Source organism: Rhinatrema bivittatum, chromosome 10 (genome assembly GCF_901001135.1).
Source record: "Rhinatrema bivittatum chromosome 10, aRhiBiv1.1, whole genome shotgun sequence".
Taxonomy (NCBI): domain Eukaryota; kingdom Metazoa; phylum Chordata; class Amphibia; order Gymnophiona; family Rhinatrematidae; genus Rhinatrema; species Rhinatrema bivittatum.
In genome coordinates, this window is record NC_042624.1 from 122264542 (window position 1) to 122281145 (window position 16604).

The following is a 16604-nucleotide window of genomic DNA, read 5'->3' on the forward strand; positions in this document are numbered from 1 at the left end:
TTACTAGCTGACAGTATTCCTTGTTGTACATAGCAAGGTGGGGCAGCGGTCCTGACCTGCGCTGTGTGAGCATTCGTTTAGTGAGGACCTGCTGCTGTAATGTCTGTCTTTAACTGCACTGATGAGTGACCTCCTGGCCTTCCCCTGACCTGGGGGTCTCATTCCAGTGCAAGAGAAACTCCCTTCCTGCAGAAAGGTCAGGCTTCATTGTAGCCTGTCTCTTCCGATGGCTGGGAACACATGATGTGCTGAGCAGTGCCACTTGTTCACTTCTGCTTTTCACATTTGTCCATTAAGTGAATTTCTCTACTCTTTACTTTGTAAGTGTTGTACAAATGTGCTGAGATTTTATTCTTTTTGGAACATGCAAATGATAAACATGCAGGTATCATATCCTCTTGAGGAGGGGGGAGTACACACACATGAGAGCAGCTAAAGACCATTTCTCTGCCTGAGAGACCCTCTGTATTTGTCTCATATTCTCTTAAATTCTGATGCTGTATCTCTCTGAATCCAGCAGATGGTAGAGATGAAAACCTGCAGTCTAGGGTTTAGTTAAAAAAAAAAAAAAAAGTGTAGTTTAGATTAGCTGAGCTGAGATTTTGTGAGATTGGCCACTGTTGGAAACAGGATACTGGGCTTGATGGACACTTGGTCTGACCCAGTATGGAATGTCTTGTGAGACTGGAAAATTGGGCATCCAAGTGGCAGATGAAATTTAATGTGGACAAGTGCAAGGTGATGCATATAGGGAAAAATAACCCTTGCTGTAGTAACACGATGTTAGGTTCCATATTAGGAGCTACCACCCAGGAAAGAGATCTAGGCGTCATAGTGGATAACACATTGAAATCATCGGCTCAGAATGTTAGGAATTATTAGGCTAGGGATAGTGAATAAAAAGAATGTCCTAATACCTCTGTAGCTCTCGGTGCGACCACATCTTGAGAACCTGGTCCCTTTAATGGTTGGGCCGGATCAGTGTGCAAGTATGCCTCAGTTAAATCCAGAGACGCTGGTAATTCCCTTGTGCACCGAGGCAAGCAGCGAATGCAGGGTTTCCATGTGAAACCGAGGAACCTTCAGAGCCACGTTCATCTTTTTTAAATCGAGGATTGGACAGATCGTGCCCTCTTTCTTGGCTCCCAGTATGCGCAGATGACAAACAGTTTCCCGCACTGCCAGGTTCTTTTCTTCGTAAGTATATGGGGAGACCAGGAACAAATCTCTTAGCGGCCAAACAAATTCTAAAGCATAATCTTGTTTTGGCATGCTTAAGACCCAGTGGTCTAATGTGATCTTGGTCCACTCCTCAAACAGCGCCATCCAGCCCCCTATTGCTGGAACCGAGGAGTGGACCAGCCTCGCATCATTGGGTGGATCTGGCTCCACCTCTACCCTGGGAGGAGCCACCTTCACCCTTGAAAGGATTTGGTTCTAGGACCGTTGTCTTCCTGAGGACTTTTGTGTACTCTCAATGCTCTGAGTGGCCGAAACCGCTGACTCCTTCTGAAGCGGGAATGAAGAGAGCCTTTCCCTTTCAGCTTATCTTCAGGCAACTTATGAACCTTATTCTCTCCGAGAAGCTTGATCATCTCCTCTAAATCTTTACCAAAGAGCAACTTCCCTTTAAAAGGCAAAGCTCCCAACTGAGACTTGGATGAAATGTCGGCCGGCCAATTCCTCAACCAGAGGAGTCTGCGGGCCGAAACCACTGACGTCATAGTCCTTACAAGATCATATAAGGCATCTGTACCATATGCCACTACGGCTTCCAGCTGCGCCACCTGCTTTGTCTCAGATACAGGCAAGGACCTGTCCACTTGCAACTACTGCACCCAGCACAAGCCAGCCTTCAACATAAAACCGCTACATCCAGCAGCCCAAATGCCAAGGGCTGACAAATCAAAAGTCTTTTTGAGGTGCACCTCCAACTTCTTATCTTGAAGGTCCTTCAGAGCCTTAGAACCAGCAACTGGAATGGTCGTCTAAGCAACAGCTGAAACAGATGCATCCACCTTTGGGGGACCTTCAGAAGCTCAAGCATATCCTCTGGCAAAGGATACAACTTATCCATGGCCCTGCTGACATCCCACTCCTAAAACATCATTGCGCTGACTGACGTGAGAAATGGAAAAGACCTCATTGGGCCCCGGAGGCCAACCATGACTGGGTCCACTGCTCCCAATTCCAATTTTTCTCGTGGAATCTTTATACCCAGTTCCTCCAGAACAGTGGGTGTCAGGGGACCCAGCTCCTTGTGGAACAGTCTACTGCCTTGGGATTATCGCCGTATTCAGCTGGATTCTTGAACATCCCCGGATCCGACCCCCCAGAGGGTCTTGCACTCATGGATCGTCCGCTTCAGACGAGCTCTCTGCAGCAGTCATCAGCGTTGGGGCCTCTAGGACTTGCTGGACCCTCATGGCCTGTGCCACCCTGGAAGGCCCGGGTCTCTTTGCCGGCCTCACTGAAGGCCCCTGCTCAGCCCTGCACTGGACTGCGGCTTTCCTGGCCTTATAAGCTTTGTGTAATAATAGAACAAAATATGTAGAAGAGGTATCCAAGTCCTCCTGGGGATCCTCCTCACTTCCTGAAGGAGGCCCATCACTGTCTGGACCTCCCCCGGAGCTCCTCACCACTGGAGATAATGGAGGAGGGAAATCCCCATCGCCCTGCACGGCAGTCCTGAACATGGACAAGATGGCCCCAGTTCCCGTGCTTAGCAGGAAGGGATCATCCGCAGGCCCCCGTGCTGACGAGAGCTTCCCAGGCTCGTGGTGCCTAGCTGATTTAGTCACCAACGCAGAGGCACCAGGAGCATTTATTGTGCGTGAGACTCGCGTATGCGTCTTCACAGGCTGAACCGCACGGCATGAAACCCAGCGGCAGACGGTGACAAAAGAAGAGCTGCCGGAGGAACGGGGAGTAAAAACTGAGCTGCTCAACCGCTTAAGCAGAAGAGCCGAGGTAAAGCATGGCTACTCCTACTCACACACCTGGCCTTTAATTTCTTCCTTTCTTGTACTATAACTTTTTTTTTTTTTTAAGACATTTTAATAGGCAATGAAACAAATTCTTTGCTTGCAGAATGGCCACAAGCTCAGTCCGTCTTTCAGGGTGAGGGAACCGCAACCCTCAGTTTTCTGCCCTGTCCGGCAATGAAGGAACTAACAAACCCCTGGGAGGCAAGCACTCCTGAATCTTACAGTCTCCTTTTTCTTTTTTTTGAAATCTCTGACTGTAGCCTTTACACCTCCACTATCTGCTGGAGCCAGAAATGGTGAGGGACTGCAGGAGCCACCTCCTGTTAAGTGTCAGTAAAGCTTTCTCTGTCTCCATCTGCTGGAGGGAGGCAAAATCCAGGCTTCTGGACTGATCTGGGTACGTACAGGGAACTAAATGTGCACAAGAGTGACAGAGCCATTAATTCATTTTTGTGAGATTGTAAAGGTAGCTTTATTTAACTGTTGATGACATTTAATTATATTATTTTTTAATGAGAGACATTTAGTATTTTATTGAATTTTTTTAAATAAAATCCCAGTTTAAATTTTAAAAAATATTTTTTAAATCAAAACCATCTTTTTTTTTTTTTTTTAAATCATCCACTCTGCCCATAATGGCTCTGAATTCCAGCTGCCTACTGATTTCTTACAGGCTGTACCACATTTTACTAACCCAACTCAAGCATCATCGATGCACTAAGAAAGCTCAGAGTTCTGGTGCTGGTTCCATACATCGTATTGCAAAGAGATTTTTTCAGGACAAATATGGCCACAGGAACTGGACTCTAATCATTTTGTACAAGCAACAGGCCTGATTCAACAACAACTTTCTCTAAAAGCGAAGCTGATTTGAGTCCAAAAGCAGTATTGATGGGATGAAGTTGCTCACCGGAACTTGTGTTCATCAAAGTCCTTTTCTGGTTGCTAGTAAACAGTGCGTCTCTTCAACCCTAATTTTACCATCTGCTGGGACCATAACCAGTGTCTGGTCCACTTGTGAAACAAGGAAATGTATGAAAAATGGGAGCGAACCAGGAAAAATGAAAATCCATAAATGAATGGGCCTGAGTGGGATTCATCCTGGGTTATTGGGGAACTCAGAGAGAGGGACTTAACACTGTTCCTGAACTTAGGGCAAAGATGAAGGGGTGGGAAGTACTGGCCAGGAGTGACTCTTTAGGCATTATGCTCAGTGTTTATATTTTCACTGGAGGCCTCTGTCACTGTGATCACCAAAGGGGACACCTTTGAGCTCTCCCGTTTTTTCTGCTGCTCCGAGGCCTCCAGCCGGTGGGGGATCTTCAGGTGGGTTTGAGGTGTCATGGGCTCGCTGGCCTGGCTCTCTTTTTCATCTTCTGTGTCCTCCTCCTCGATGCGTCCAACTGACTCGGGGTCCTGATCGCTGTAGGAGGAGTTGGGGTTTGGGGAGGGGATGTTATCTCCTCGGAAGCGCAGCAGGTGATGGACCCGCTCACTTTTGCCGAAGTTCTTCAGGCTGATGGCAGGAGAGGCAGCCGCAGTCAGGAAGCGATTCAGCAGTGGAGTATGGATTTTGGGGGTGTTAGGGATAGCGCTGATTTGCTGGTTCTGATCTGGGTCATCACTCATTCTGCAGACGAAAAGAAAAGAAAATTGCATTAGATTTTCCCTTCTGGAATGGAAGCCTCGTCTATAACCTATCCTTCAGTGCCTTTTCTTGCTGCCACGTAAGGGCAGGGTTCTCAGAGTTCTGCGTGGTTATGCAGTACCCTCATACCTGCCGATAGCATGCAGTCAAACCTGAGCACAGCATTTGGGAACATCAAATCAATTGCTATCAGTAGAGAGTGCACTGAGTGCTACTTCTGGACAGCAAGCTGCGGGCTCATGGCTGTGAACAATCTCTTATACTGAATGTAGTTCTCGGGCCATGGGGTATTGCCGTAATGTTGACAAGGGAGGCTTACAGGAGGTAAGGATGTCAGAAGTAGCAGAGGGGGCAGACTTTTTAATAAGAGAAAAAATTGTTATACTGGGGCAGACCAAGGGTCCATCAAAGCCAGCATCCTGTTTCCAACAGTGGCCAAACCAGGAAACAAGTACCCAAATATATAGATCCCATGCTACTAATGCAGGTAATAAGCAGTGGCTATTCCCTGTCGGCATGATTAATAGCAGCTTATGGACAGCTCCAGGAACTTGTCCAAACCTTTTTTTTTAAACAGCTACACTAAATGCCTTTACCACTTTCTCTGGCAATGAATTCCAGAGCTTAATTGTGCATTGAGTGAAAAATAATTTTCTCTGATTTGTTTTAAATGTGCTGCTGGCTAACTTTTTTCTATTATCTGGAAGAGTAAATAACTGATTCCCATTTACCCATTCAAGTCCTTTTATGATGTGGACCTCCATCATATCTCCTCAGCCATCTCTTCTTCGAGCTAAACAGACGCAACCTCTAGCCTTTCCTGATTGGAAAGCTGTTCCATGGCCTTTTCTCATTTTGGTTGCCATTCTAGTAGGCCGTCTAGTTGTACAGTACATGTAATGGGGCAAACCAAGGATTGGATCAGCTGTTCGGGTTGACGTGGGTGAGGTGTCAGCCCTGTCCAAACCCTACAATGCCAGTTTTACACGTGGTAAATGTGCCACGGCGCTATCAACCTCACCGCATGTCGAAGGTGGAACCCAGGAAGGAGGGTTTGAGGGTCTCAGCAGCTGTGGCACTAGTGTAAGGTGGCAAAGCAGTCGATTCGTTCCAGTATTTGTCCTTCGTGGTGGGAGGAAGGTTCTGGTACAGGTCGTCCACAGACAGCAGAGACACCTGAGGGCACAGAGGAGAAACATATTTAAGGCAATAAATTACTTATTTATTTCAACAGTTAGGTGCTGCATCATTAGTAAAATCTACAAAAGTAGTTTAGAAATCAACATACATAAAATCAATGTAAAAACACAACACAAACTAACAGCTACTGTCTAAAACAGCTGCCACCCACCAGTAGTTAGCACAGAAAATAACAACTGCTTCAATTAAGTTCTCTCGGAGACCAGCCATGTTTTAACTTCTTCCTGAAATGCCATATAATATAGTTTAGTTTTGATCTTATAGCACAAGGTAGGTTGTTCCAACGTTGAGAAGCCATTATTGGAAAGTTCTGATCATTACAGCACCTAAGGTACATCTGGTCCAAAACATTGGACGATAGAAAACCCTGAGAAGATCTGATTCTATGTCCAGAAGTCTACCAAGACATTTTCTCCCACAAGTATCTAAGGCCATAGCCCCTCATGATCTGGAGGGTATTTTAAACTCATGATAAGCAGTGTAAAGAGTATAACATGGGGGTCACTCAGACTCTTCTTGACTTTTCCAAGACTAACCAAGTGCCACGTAGCAACAGCTGCAGCCCACGAGTAAGGTTCTTGCGCAGACCTACGTACAAATCGTGGCAGTAATCCAACACAAGAAGTCATCCATGCATAAACCACTATTTTCAATGCCTTTTGGTCCAAAAATGGTCAAAGTTGGTGAACTATTTTAATTTGGAAACAAATGCTTTGTGCTACTGCCCCAATCTGTGATTCCATAAAAAGGCTAGACTCCAAATATAGCCCTAGAATTATTTTTTTATGTTAGGTGATACTGTTATAACATAATCCTCCACAGTGGAAAAAAAAACATTGCAGTAGCATTTCCCACTTAAAGGATCTCTGTCTTACCCTTATTTAAGGCAAATATACTGTCCAGTAGTCAGTCTGCTAAAAGTGTGAGAGAAGAATTTAAAAAAGATATGGCCTCATATCCCAATAAATATACACTAAAAATGGGATGTCAGTATAAATATGTCTGGTAAAGCTCATGAAAAATCCTGTCCAAATGACATATACGAATATTATACGGGGCAAAAGATTGGGGGCTTGAGGAACTCCACATCTCACCATCCTTGGAGAGGAAAAAATCTTCCCAATTCGAATTACCTAGGACCAATCAGTTAAAAAGGAGACAATCCACTGATGGACTTTTGACTCTAATCCCAAGGTCCTGACACCTCTGAATCAGCAATTAGTGATCAACTAGATAATGTTTAAACTTTTATTGATCAAATGCTAAATAGAACAGAGAAACCTTTAAAATAGATTGTTTCCTTTGCACTCCAAAGGCCCGATAGCCGATACAAAACCAAACAATCTCCAGATATTTCCTCCCCTTTGCGGTCAACTAGATTAAAAGCACCTGACAAATCAATAAAAACCAACAAAGCAGAGCAATCCCCATCCAATAAACGCATATATCTTTTAAAGAAATAAATATCATCTGCCTACTATCCAACTTCCCATTAGACTATAGGATTATGAAATGATCTTAATTAAGAAAGGTAGATTCATTTTTGGTCTGTATCTTTCCTATTTGGACAGATCCAAAGCATTTTCAAGATAAGCAATTAATGGTGAGGTGTAAGACCATTGGATAATAGCCCTTCCAAAAATGAGGCATACACAATCCTACATGACCAATCCAAACTATCCTCATCAAATATTTAATAAATTGGGTCAAACGGTGCAGGTCTCATGTTAACCAACATCATCTTTAATCCAACACAAATCGAGAATGCAAACTTTCCCATCTCTGCTTTCTACCTTTGTCCAGACATGAGGAAGTCCATATTCAAAAGCATTTAGCCGGCTAACTCAAAATTTCCAATATTTGGACACATATCCTGGTCCATTCTGGCTGGCTAATAAGTTAGGAAGCTAGAATTTAGCCGGATAAGTTATGGGCATTCCAGGGGTGTAATGGAGCAGCTGAGTTAACCGACCAAGTTAGCTGGCTAACCCCGATATTCAGAGTAAGCTGGAAGAATTAGTTGGCTAAGTCTAGTTGGGCCAAAGAGCTATCCTAAAGTTACCCAGATAAAATTAGCCAACTAACTGTAAGGTACACTATACAACTCCAATGTTAGGCAGTTCACTTTTCTATCTAGACTGTGAATATAGACCTCTCCTATAAAGTTATTTTCTCATCACCAAAAAGAAATGATGCAGAAATTGTGCAATCTGGGATGGGCAGCCTGGATGCGACATATGCATTATTTCTGCCTTCCTCTTTATATGTTTCTCTGAACCTATCACTACTCGCTTCACTAGACTGTCCCAGAAAAGATTTTACTAAAGTAGAGTTCCTTAGCAACAGATTTATAGAAAGATTCTTTTCAGTGGTCGATTTCCTATATCTGTTAGCTATCTTTCTCCAACCATGGGACAGCCAAACATCTATCCTAGACTTATCCAGCTAACTAAGCTGCGTAGGGCTGAATATTGGCACTTACCTGGCTACGTAGCCCCTTGGGATTGCCACTGTATGGCCCTTGGACTAGGAGTTAGGGATAGGCAGTGGAGTGAGATTGCTGGAATGGCCTAGCCCCCCAGCCTCTATAAAAGCAGGTTGCATCAGAGATGAGTCTGGCAGTGCAGACTTGGCTTAGAGCGATGAGGAAATAGGAGCTTTTCCAGCCTCATGGATCCGAAGATGGATTTGTTTGGCAGCAGTGTGCTTCGAGCGGGGGTCTCCAGGTCCCACCCCCTCATGGCCTGCAGTCCAGGAGAGATGAGAAAGCCTCTTCCAGTACACAACCTGTCTGAGTTGTCTCCAATGTTGTTCTCTTGGAATTTTTCATGATTTTTGGAGTTTATGCCCCTCACTTATCCGGCTAACCGTTTATAGCCAGCTAAGTGTCAGCTGCTGAGCGCAGCCAAATATTCAGACAGTGTCACTTAGCCAGCTAACTGGTTCTGGATATCGACCTCAGGAAGACCATATTTTTGCTCGTAATTTGTCAGGGCTTATTATGACAAGAACAAAAACAGGAGAAAATCGGTGGAAAAATGTGACTCATTATATTTCTGGGTAAATATCAGAGTTTAGCAGCCAGGAGAATAAAATAATATTGAGCAGCACCATGCCTATCCCTACCCCCATCCCCTTCTTAACATGTCCTTCTCCCCACACCTGAGAATTTCTCTCTTCCCCACCTCCCTATAGCGTTCCTCCTTACTGGTGGTGACTCCAGACTTCTTCAGCAGAATGTGTACTGAGCCTCCCTCACTCTGCAGCACTGCGCTTCTGCCTTTTGTGTGGGGCCAGGGAGCCTGTCGGGAAGGTGCACAGGGCCTGCTTGAAATGCTGCACTGGCAGCACCGAGCAGCAGGCTCCTTGACTGCCTGGAGGAGGTGGGACTTGAAAGGCCATATCAGTGGCATTGGTGGGCAAGCTGCAGGTGCTTTGGCCTGTACTGACTTTCAGCAGTTGCTAAAGGCCTTGAGGCACAGCATCTGCGACTCTGGAGCTGCTCTTTAATCAGCTTAAATTTAAGGTGAAAATCGGTTTTAACATTATCACTTTTGGAAAAATGTGGGAATGTATGGGTGAAAATCAGTTTAAACTGAAAACGAAGGACCCTAGAGTCAAATCAGCAGATCCAGGGAAGCGAGGAATATGCAGCAGTAAACACGTGAAGCCTCCAGCAAGGGGGCTGGAGAATGAAAACCAAGCTCTGGCAGCCTGCTGACTGGAAGCCTGTCCAGATAGGAAACAAGATGGCTGCCAGCAGGAAACGCAGGCCAAGATGCTGGGAGGAAAGACCATCGACTCCGTGAAACCCACAGAGGCCTCTGGCCTGCTGGGACCTCACAGCTCCCTCCCAGTGGAGGTGTTGGAGACAAGGACAGTATTTGAATTCAAGAAAGCACAAGGGATCTTTGGGGGAGAGGTAGGTACTATAGAGCTGAGGAGCAGATGTGGTCTTTATCTGCCGTCATGTTTCTATGAGCTGTTGACTTGGAGATCTGGGTTCCAATCCCACCATTGTGATCTTGCACATATTTAATTTCCTGTACTCACATTGTTATCATGAAGATTAGTCTTGTATTGTGCTCTGAATGTTAGTGGTGCCCCACTGATAAGAAAGATAAAGTGTTGTAGAAGTTGGTTATTTTTGGAAGTAAGATAGATTGTGAGAGGCGCTCAGGGTCAGGAGTCATACCTGCAAGTTCCTGTCTATCAATTTATTAGTTTCAAAATCGTCGTCGTCCTCTCCAAACGGGTTAATGATCTGTTCTGCAACCTGGCAAGAAGAGATAGGGAAAAGATGTTAAGTTTGACGAAGGGTTCTGGCAGAGATTTCAGTCGGAATCCTCAGCATAGATGGAAACGTCAGCAAGATAAGACCAACTAACAATGCCCTGAACTGGCAGCAAATGTACGCATGACACGCCTGAGATCACATAGATAGGCAGCAGACAGAACTCTGAGCCAAGAGCTCCTGAGTTCCAATCCCAGCTTTGTCAGCTATTCCCTGGTCAAGTCACTTTATCTCCCTGTATCTTTAATTCTAATCCCAGGTCTATCACCGACTCTCTGTGTGACCCTGAGCATGTCACTTTAACCCCCTGAGCTTCAATTCTAATCCTGGCTCTGCCCCAACTCTACCTGTGATCCTGGGGAAGTCACTGAGGGCAATTTTTAAAGCCATTTATATGGGTAAAAAAGCATTTTCCCCATGATGAACGGCCATCTGAAATTTCCCTCCCTCAATGTGCTTACAAGTACCTGTGTTGTGGTACAGCTTGCGTATTTTATGCCACATTTAGAGGAGGGTTTGTTGAGGTCAGGGAGGAAAGTGACCTGTGTTGACACTGGTTCAAAGCAAAGGTACATGGGCAGTTTGAAAACTGCTCCCTTTATCTCCCTGTGCCTTAGTTCTAATCCTAGCTCTGCCATTGACATTGTGTGATGTTATGTCCCCAATGTTGCTATCTGCCTAATTGCATCCGCTTAATAGCAATAATGCTGTACAGTCTGTAAGCTCTTTTGGAAAGGGATGAGCACTCCATGAAGTTAGCATGGGGCACATTTAAAACTAATTGGAGAAAGTTCTTTTTTACTCAACGCACGATTAAACTCTGGAATTTGTTGCCAGAGGATGTGGTTAGTGCAGTTAGTATAGCTGTGTTTAAAAAGGATTGGATAAGTTCTTGGAGGAGAAGTCCATTACCTGCTATTAAGTTCACTTAGAGAATAGCCACTGCCATTAGCAATGGTTTCATGGAATAGACTTAGTTTTTGGGTACTTGCCAGGTTCTTATGGCCTGGTTTGGCCTCTGTTGGAAACAGGATGCTGGGCTTGATGGACCCTTGGTCTGACCCAGGATGGCATTTTCTTATGTTCTTATGTTAGTCTGACCCAGTGCATGGAGCTACAGGTCAAGGAAAGTATAGCACAAGATCTTTTATTGGACTAAATACATTTCCTGACCAGCTTTCCGGAGCAAATACTCAGATCCAAGCAAAATCACTATTTACGTGGGGAACCCATTACTAAAGGCCATGAGGGAGAGAGGAAAAGAGGCGGGGGGCTTGCATCTGATAGCTGCAGATACTGAGGGCAAGAAACTAAGGCATTTCAATGAGCTCCAGGGCTTTGGGGAAAAAAGAGATATTTCCCCGGCCTTGTGAAGAGCCAGGGACGGGGGATCCAACATCGGACTAGTTTGGATTATTTAAAGCTGAGTACTCATTGATGGAGGCAGAAAAATTACCTGCAGAGACAATAGGTGGAAAAATGCGGATCATTTTCAAGGGGGGCCACAATCAAAGCTAAACTACTGCTTTCGAATAAATTAACAAAGAGTTTTGCACTAACCTCTATGCATTTCTCTCCTTGCGTCATTAAATATTTGCTAGCTTAGCTCTGTTTCTTGGTATCCTAAATGCAGATGCATTCAGCAACTCAAGCAGAAATCTATAGCATAGAATATGCTCTTGCCAGAATCTCTCTGATTTTAAACTGGGAGGCTGTAAATCTTCTGAATCTGATTTGGCACTTAAACTCTACGTTCACTCTACGTTTCTTGAGAATTCGGATGTGATAGATCAGGTTAAGAAGGAAATTGTGCACTATTTTCTTGTGTAGCTCTTAGGGGAATAATTATAAGCTTTAGTGGTGGAACAAATAACTCCAGAAGCAGGACTATTTGCCCGTAACTTTACTCATATTATTTAATTGCATAACCCCTTTTTTTATAACGTGCATGTTAATGAGCTCATTGAAATCCGCAGGGTGCCAGGGCTGAAAAAATAGGAGGTATTTCAGATACCTCGTGTTAACCTTATCTTAGACCAGCCTAGCATGGCTTAGTGAATGAGCACCATAGATTGTGAACCCTCTGGGGATAAGGAAATGCCTGAATGTAATGTACTTTGAAATGCCTTGAAGGAAGATATGAGTGGAGTGGAGCACATTAATAAGAAACAGTTATCTACCTTATTGTCCAGTTCTAGCACGAGAAGATATTCCATGAAAGTGAGTAGTAGCAGATTTCAAAACAATTTTCCTGTCACAATGAACAACTAAGCAGTGGAATTAGCTGCCAGAGGATGCGCTGAAGACTAGTAGAAGGGCTGAGTTTGAAACCGGTTTTGAGCAAGTTTCTGGAGCATGATCCAGCAATAGTTATTAAGCAGATTCACGTGGGCGGCGTAAGCAGCAAGGAACGGGCTTTCCTTTGCAGGCTCTGAGCCAGACTGAGATGGATGGGCCATTGCTCTGTCTCAGAGACGTGTACAGCACTGCGTAGACCGATCACTTGCTGCTCCTCTCTGAAGCTGGCCCTGCCTCCCTCCCTCCATGCAATGAATGTTTCCCCAGTGCCTGTGCCCTGTCAGCTCACTTGCAATGTCAGAGGCCAGAGGAGTAAAGGGCCTTCTCACCTTCAGCCAACCTGAGTAAAAGAAGAACTGCAGCAGGGTGAAGATGGGAACGTACATGTCCAGATCGTGGCCCTTGTAGCCCTGCTTCGGATCCAGGAACTGACGGCCAATCAGACAGAAGGCAAAGAAGGAATACACAGCAATAGTGACTACCTGGTGAAAGAGAAGCATAGGCGAGAGCCTCTTACTGTGTACATTACGTTTCATTTATTAGTATTTCTCAATCAAAATCCAGACGGTAATTTCATAGTTGCAGACACCGCACATGGTTTGGGGGTGTGCCGGTTTCCATTCTCTGGGATAAAGCTGTAAGCACCGGCGGATGATTTAGCTGGGTGTATAAGGAACTTTGCTCAGCAACGAGTCTCCGGTACCTGCAGTGCAGGCTACTCCTGCGTCTCCTTACACCTCATCCAGCCTGCTCGTCCTGTCTCTCGTCCAGTGTCATCTACCCTTAGCCTGCCTTCTGGATCTTGCCTGGACCTGACCTCTTGCTTGCACCTGACCACATCTGTCCGCAGCCTGCCCTGACCTTGGCCTGCCTTTGACTCCTCAAGCCTACCGCCTGCCGTAACTCCGATGTGCCCTTGGACGTTTGCTTACCTGACCGCCAAAACCGAAGGACTCAACCTGTAGAGGAGGCAGCTGGTATAGGTGAATCTCCAGTCTGTCCCACCTCGGGGCGTATTCACCAGCTGCTGGCATAGGCCTCGAAGATTCACCTACAAGGCTGCGTCAACTATGCCACAGCAACGAGGGCTCACACCCATGCCACCAATCACATATATGTTATGCATTCTGCGGTAGATTTTATAAATCTGCGCCCACATGTACTTTTGTTCGCGCACCAGGCGCAAACAAGAGTACGCGGGATTTTAATGGATACGCGTGTAACCGCGCGTATCCATTAAAATCCGGTGTCGGCGCGCAGCCTGCCTCCGTTCCCTCTGAGGCCGCTCCGAAATCGGAGCGGCCTTGGAGGGAACTTTCCTTCCGCCTCCCCCCACCTTCCCTTCCCCTACGTAGCCCACCCTCCAGCCCTATCTAAACCCCCCTCCTCTTGTTGTACAAGTTACGCCTGCCCAAAGCAGGCGTAACTTGCGCGGGCCGGCCGCCGGCGCGCGATCCCCAGGCCCGTAAGCCATTTCGAAGGCCTCAGCCACACCCCTGAAATGCCCCCGGGCTGGAACCATGCCCGCAGCCACGCCCCCAAATGACGCGCCACCGCAACACCCCCCCCCCCCCCCCCCCCCCCAGGAAAGCCCCGGGACTTACGTTTATCCCGGGGCTTGCGCGCGCCGCTGAGCCTACTCAAGATAGGCTTGGTGGACGCAGGGGGAACGCGCATATCCCTTTGAAAATCTGGCCCTCTGTGCTGCATTTTTTATGTCAATGATTTGCAAGTCTAAATTTGCTATGTACTGATTATTTGCCTGACAATGTTTAAAAGTTATTGGGGTTTTTTTAAACTGAACACTTAATTTCAGCGCAGTTTTACTATACACCTTATTACATCGGCCTCTTAGGTTGTAAAGCCCCGTCTGGGGCATGGAAATACCAATAGTACCTGAATGTAACTCTCCTTGAACTCCCAACGAAACAGCGAGAGCTAAATCCAAAATAATAACGAATGGGAATGAAAATGTGCACTGTCCCACTCTTACCTCAAGGTGTCACTCTTCACCCACACAGATTCGCTGCAAATTAAAACTAGCCAAGAAAACCAGAATATGGAAACATGCTGCCATCATTACAAAATGACACAGATCACCCAATAAGTTGCTTAGGGCAATAACTGCCCCTCCGTGTAGGTTACACCATGTCGTTTTGTTAAGGGCAGTAACTGCCGCCCCCCCGTGTTTCTGTTAAGGGCAGTAACTGCCGCTCCCTGCAGGTTACCCCCATGTTTCTGTTAAGGGCAGTAACTGCCGCTCCGTGCAGGTTACCCCCATGTTTCTGTTAAGGGTAATAACTGCCGCTCCGTGCAGGTTACCCCCATGTTTCTGTTAAGGGCAGTAACTGCCGCTCCGTGCAGGTTACCCCCATGTTTCTGTTAAGGGCAGTAACTGCCGCTCTGTGCAGGTTACCCCCATGTTTCTGTTAAGGGCAGTAACTGCCGCTCCGTGCAGGTTACCTCCATGTTTCTGTTAAGGGCAGTAACTGCCGCTCCGTGCAGGTTACCTCCATGTTTTTGTTAAGGGCAGTAACTGCCGCTCCGTGCAGGTTACCCCCATGTTTCTGTTAAGGGTAGTAACTGCCGCTCCCTGCAGGTTACCCCCATGTTACTGTTAAGGGTAGTAACTGGCGCTCCGTGCAAGTTGCCCCCATGTTTCTGTTAAGGGCAGTAACTGCTGCTCTGTGCAGGTTACCCCCATGTTTCTGTTAAGGGCAGTAACTGCCGCTCCGTGCAGGTTACCCCCATGTTTCTGTTAAGGGTAGTAACTGCCACTCCCTGCAGGTTACCCCCATGTTACTGTTAAGGTCAGTAACTGCCGCTCCGTGCAGGTTACCCCCATGTTACTGTTAAGGGTAGTAACTGCTGCACCATGCAGGTTACCCCCATGTCTTCTGTTAAGGGTAGTAACTGCCGCTCCGTGCAGGTTATCCCCATGTTACTGTTAAGGGTAGTAACTGGCACTCCGTGCAAGTTGCCCCCATGTTTCTGTTAAGGGCAGTAACTGCTGCTCTGTGCAGGTTACCCCCATGTTTCTGTTAAGGGTAGTAACTGCCGCTCTTTGCAGGTTACCCCCATGTTTCTGTTAAGGGCAGTAACTGCCGCTCCGTGCACGTTACCCCATATCTTTTTGTTAAAGGTAGCACTGTCCCTCCCTGCAGGTTACCCCCCATGTGGAAATGTTAACTGTAGGTATATTTAATTTCTTCATTTCCATCCTGTAGAGAGAGTGGAGATCAGGCCATAGGAAATATGTTCCATAGCAATTTCATCCTCTCTTGCCAGGGTGGAATGAGAAATGTCCTTCTCCGTATTCCTCACCTATCTTTCTGTAATCAGCATAAAAGCCAAGCCAGGGGTCCACCCTGCTGAAGGTGAGCTCCGACGAATCCTCCTCCCACAGCACTAAATCAGGATCAGTTGCTTTCCAGCTCCAAAAAACCTGTCCAGGATAAAGTCCCATGAAATTCACATGGGCTGGGGGAAGAGGGGGGTGTAGGCTCCAGCCCTGCTGAGTTCCAGCTCTCTTCCATCTGGATTCACTGGGGAGAGGGGATGGAGAGTCCCTGGTGCATGCATCCAGGTGTTTCTGGGGGCTGCACTCACCTGTGTGTAGACCAGCGGGATGCTGATCCAGTCGTAGTGAAACAGCATGCTGCACTTGGCCCGATAGTTGTTCAGCTCCTGCCAGCAAGAGAAACACATGCAAACCTCAGAGGCCCATCAGCAAATGGACAGAAACAGAAGGAGAGGAGAGAGAAAAACTGCCCAGGTACTCTGGAGCTCAGTGGTGCCCAACCCAGGCCTGGCCAGGTTTTCGGGGCAGCCGCAGTGAATGTGCATGCTAGGCGGGCCTCCACTGCTCCAGCTTTCTCCTCCACCAAGAAGCCCATGCATTCTGGAATTTCACTACCATGTCTCGCCGGCACCCAAAAATGACCTCGAAAATAAAATCAAGGTGAGCGGGTATCAAATAGCATGAGAACTTAATCCACCACAACCTTATAATAGTAAAGAATAATAATCTTTTTAAGTATTTTAGACCATCATGCTAGGCGTCATCAAAGTGATGGTTTTAAACCGTACACAAAGACCGATGATTAGACATAATCATCAACTGCTAAGAAAAATGTATATTTTTGTAAACCGTTAGGATGGCTCTACCAAATGACGG

The 16604-nt window shown here is 46.3% G+C and overlaps 1 protein-coding gene and 1 non-coding gene across 2 annotated transcripts in view; one reads left to right on the forward strand and one right to left on the reverse strand.

Annotated features, from left to right (window-relative positions):
- Positions 1-113: 113 nt before the first annotated feature.
- LOC115100509 lies at positions 114-242 on the forward strand. The gene has a single exon (XR_003859118.1). It is a non-coding gene; the product is annotated as a small nucleolar RNA SNORA35 (small nucleolar RNA).
- A 3942-nt stretch (positions 243-4184) lies between these two features.
- The window catches only part of BEST4 (bestrophin 4), a 32065-nt gene continuing 19645 nt past the window's right edge, over positions 4185-16604 (reverse strand). The window contains exons 5-9 of the mRNA XM_029617663.1: positions 16037-16114; positions 12757-12909; positions 10031-10111; positions 5657-5811; positions 4185-4617 (exon numbers count right to left, since the gene is read on the reverse strand). Of these exons, the coding sequence (XP_029473523.1) occupies positions 4185-4617; positions 5657-5811; positions 10031-10111; positions 12757-12909; positions 16037-16114 (900 nt within the window). The remainder of the gene's footprint in view (positions 4618-5656; positions 5812-10030; positions 10112-12756; positions 12910-16036; positions 16115-16604) is intronic.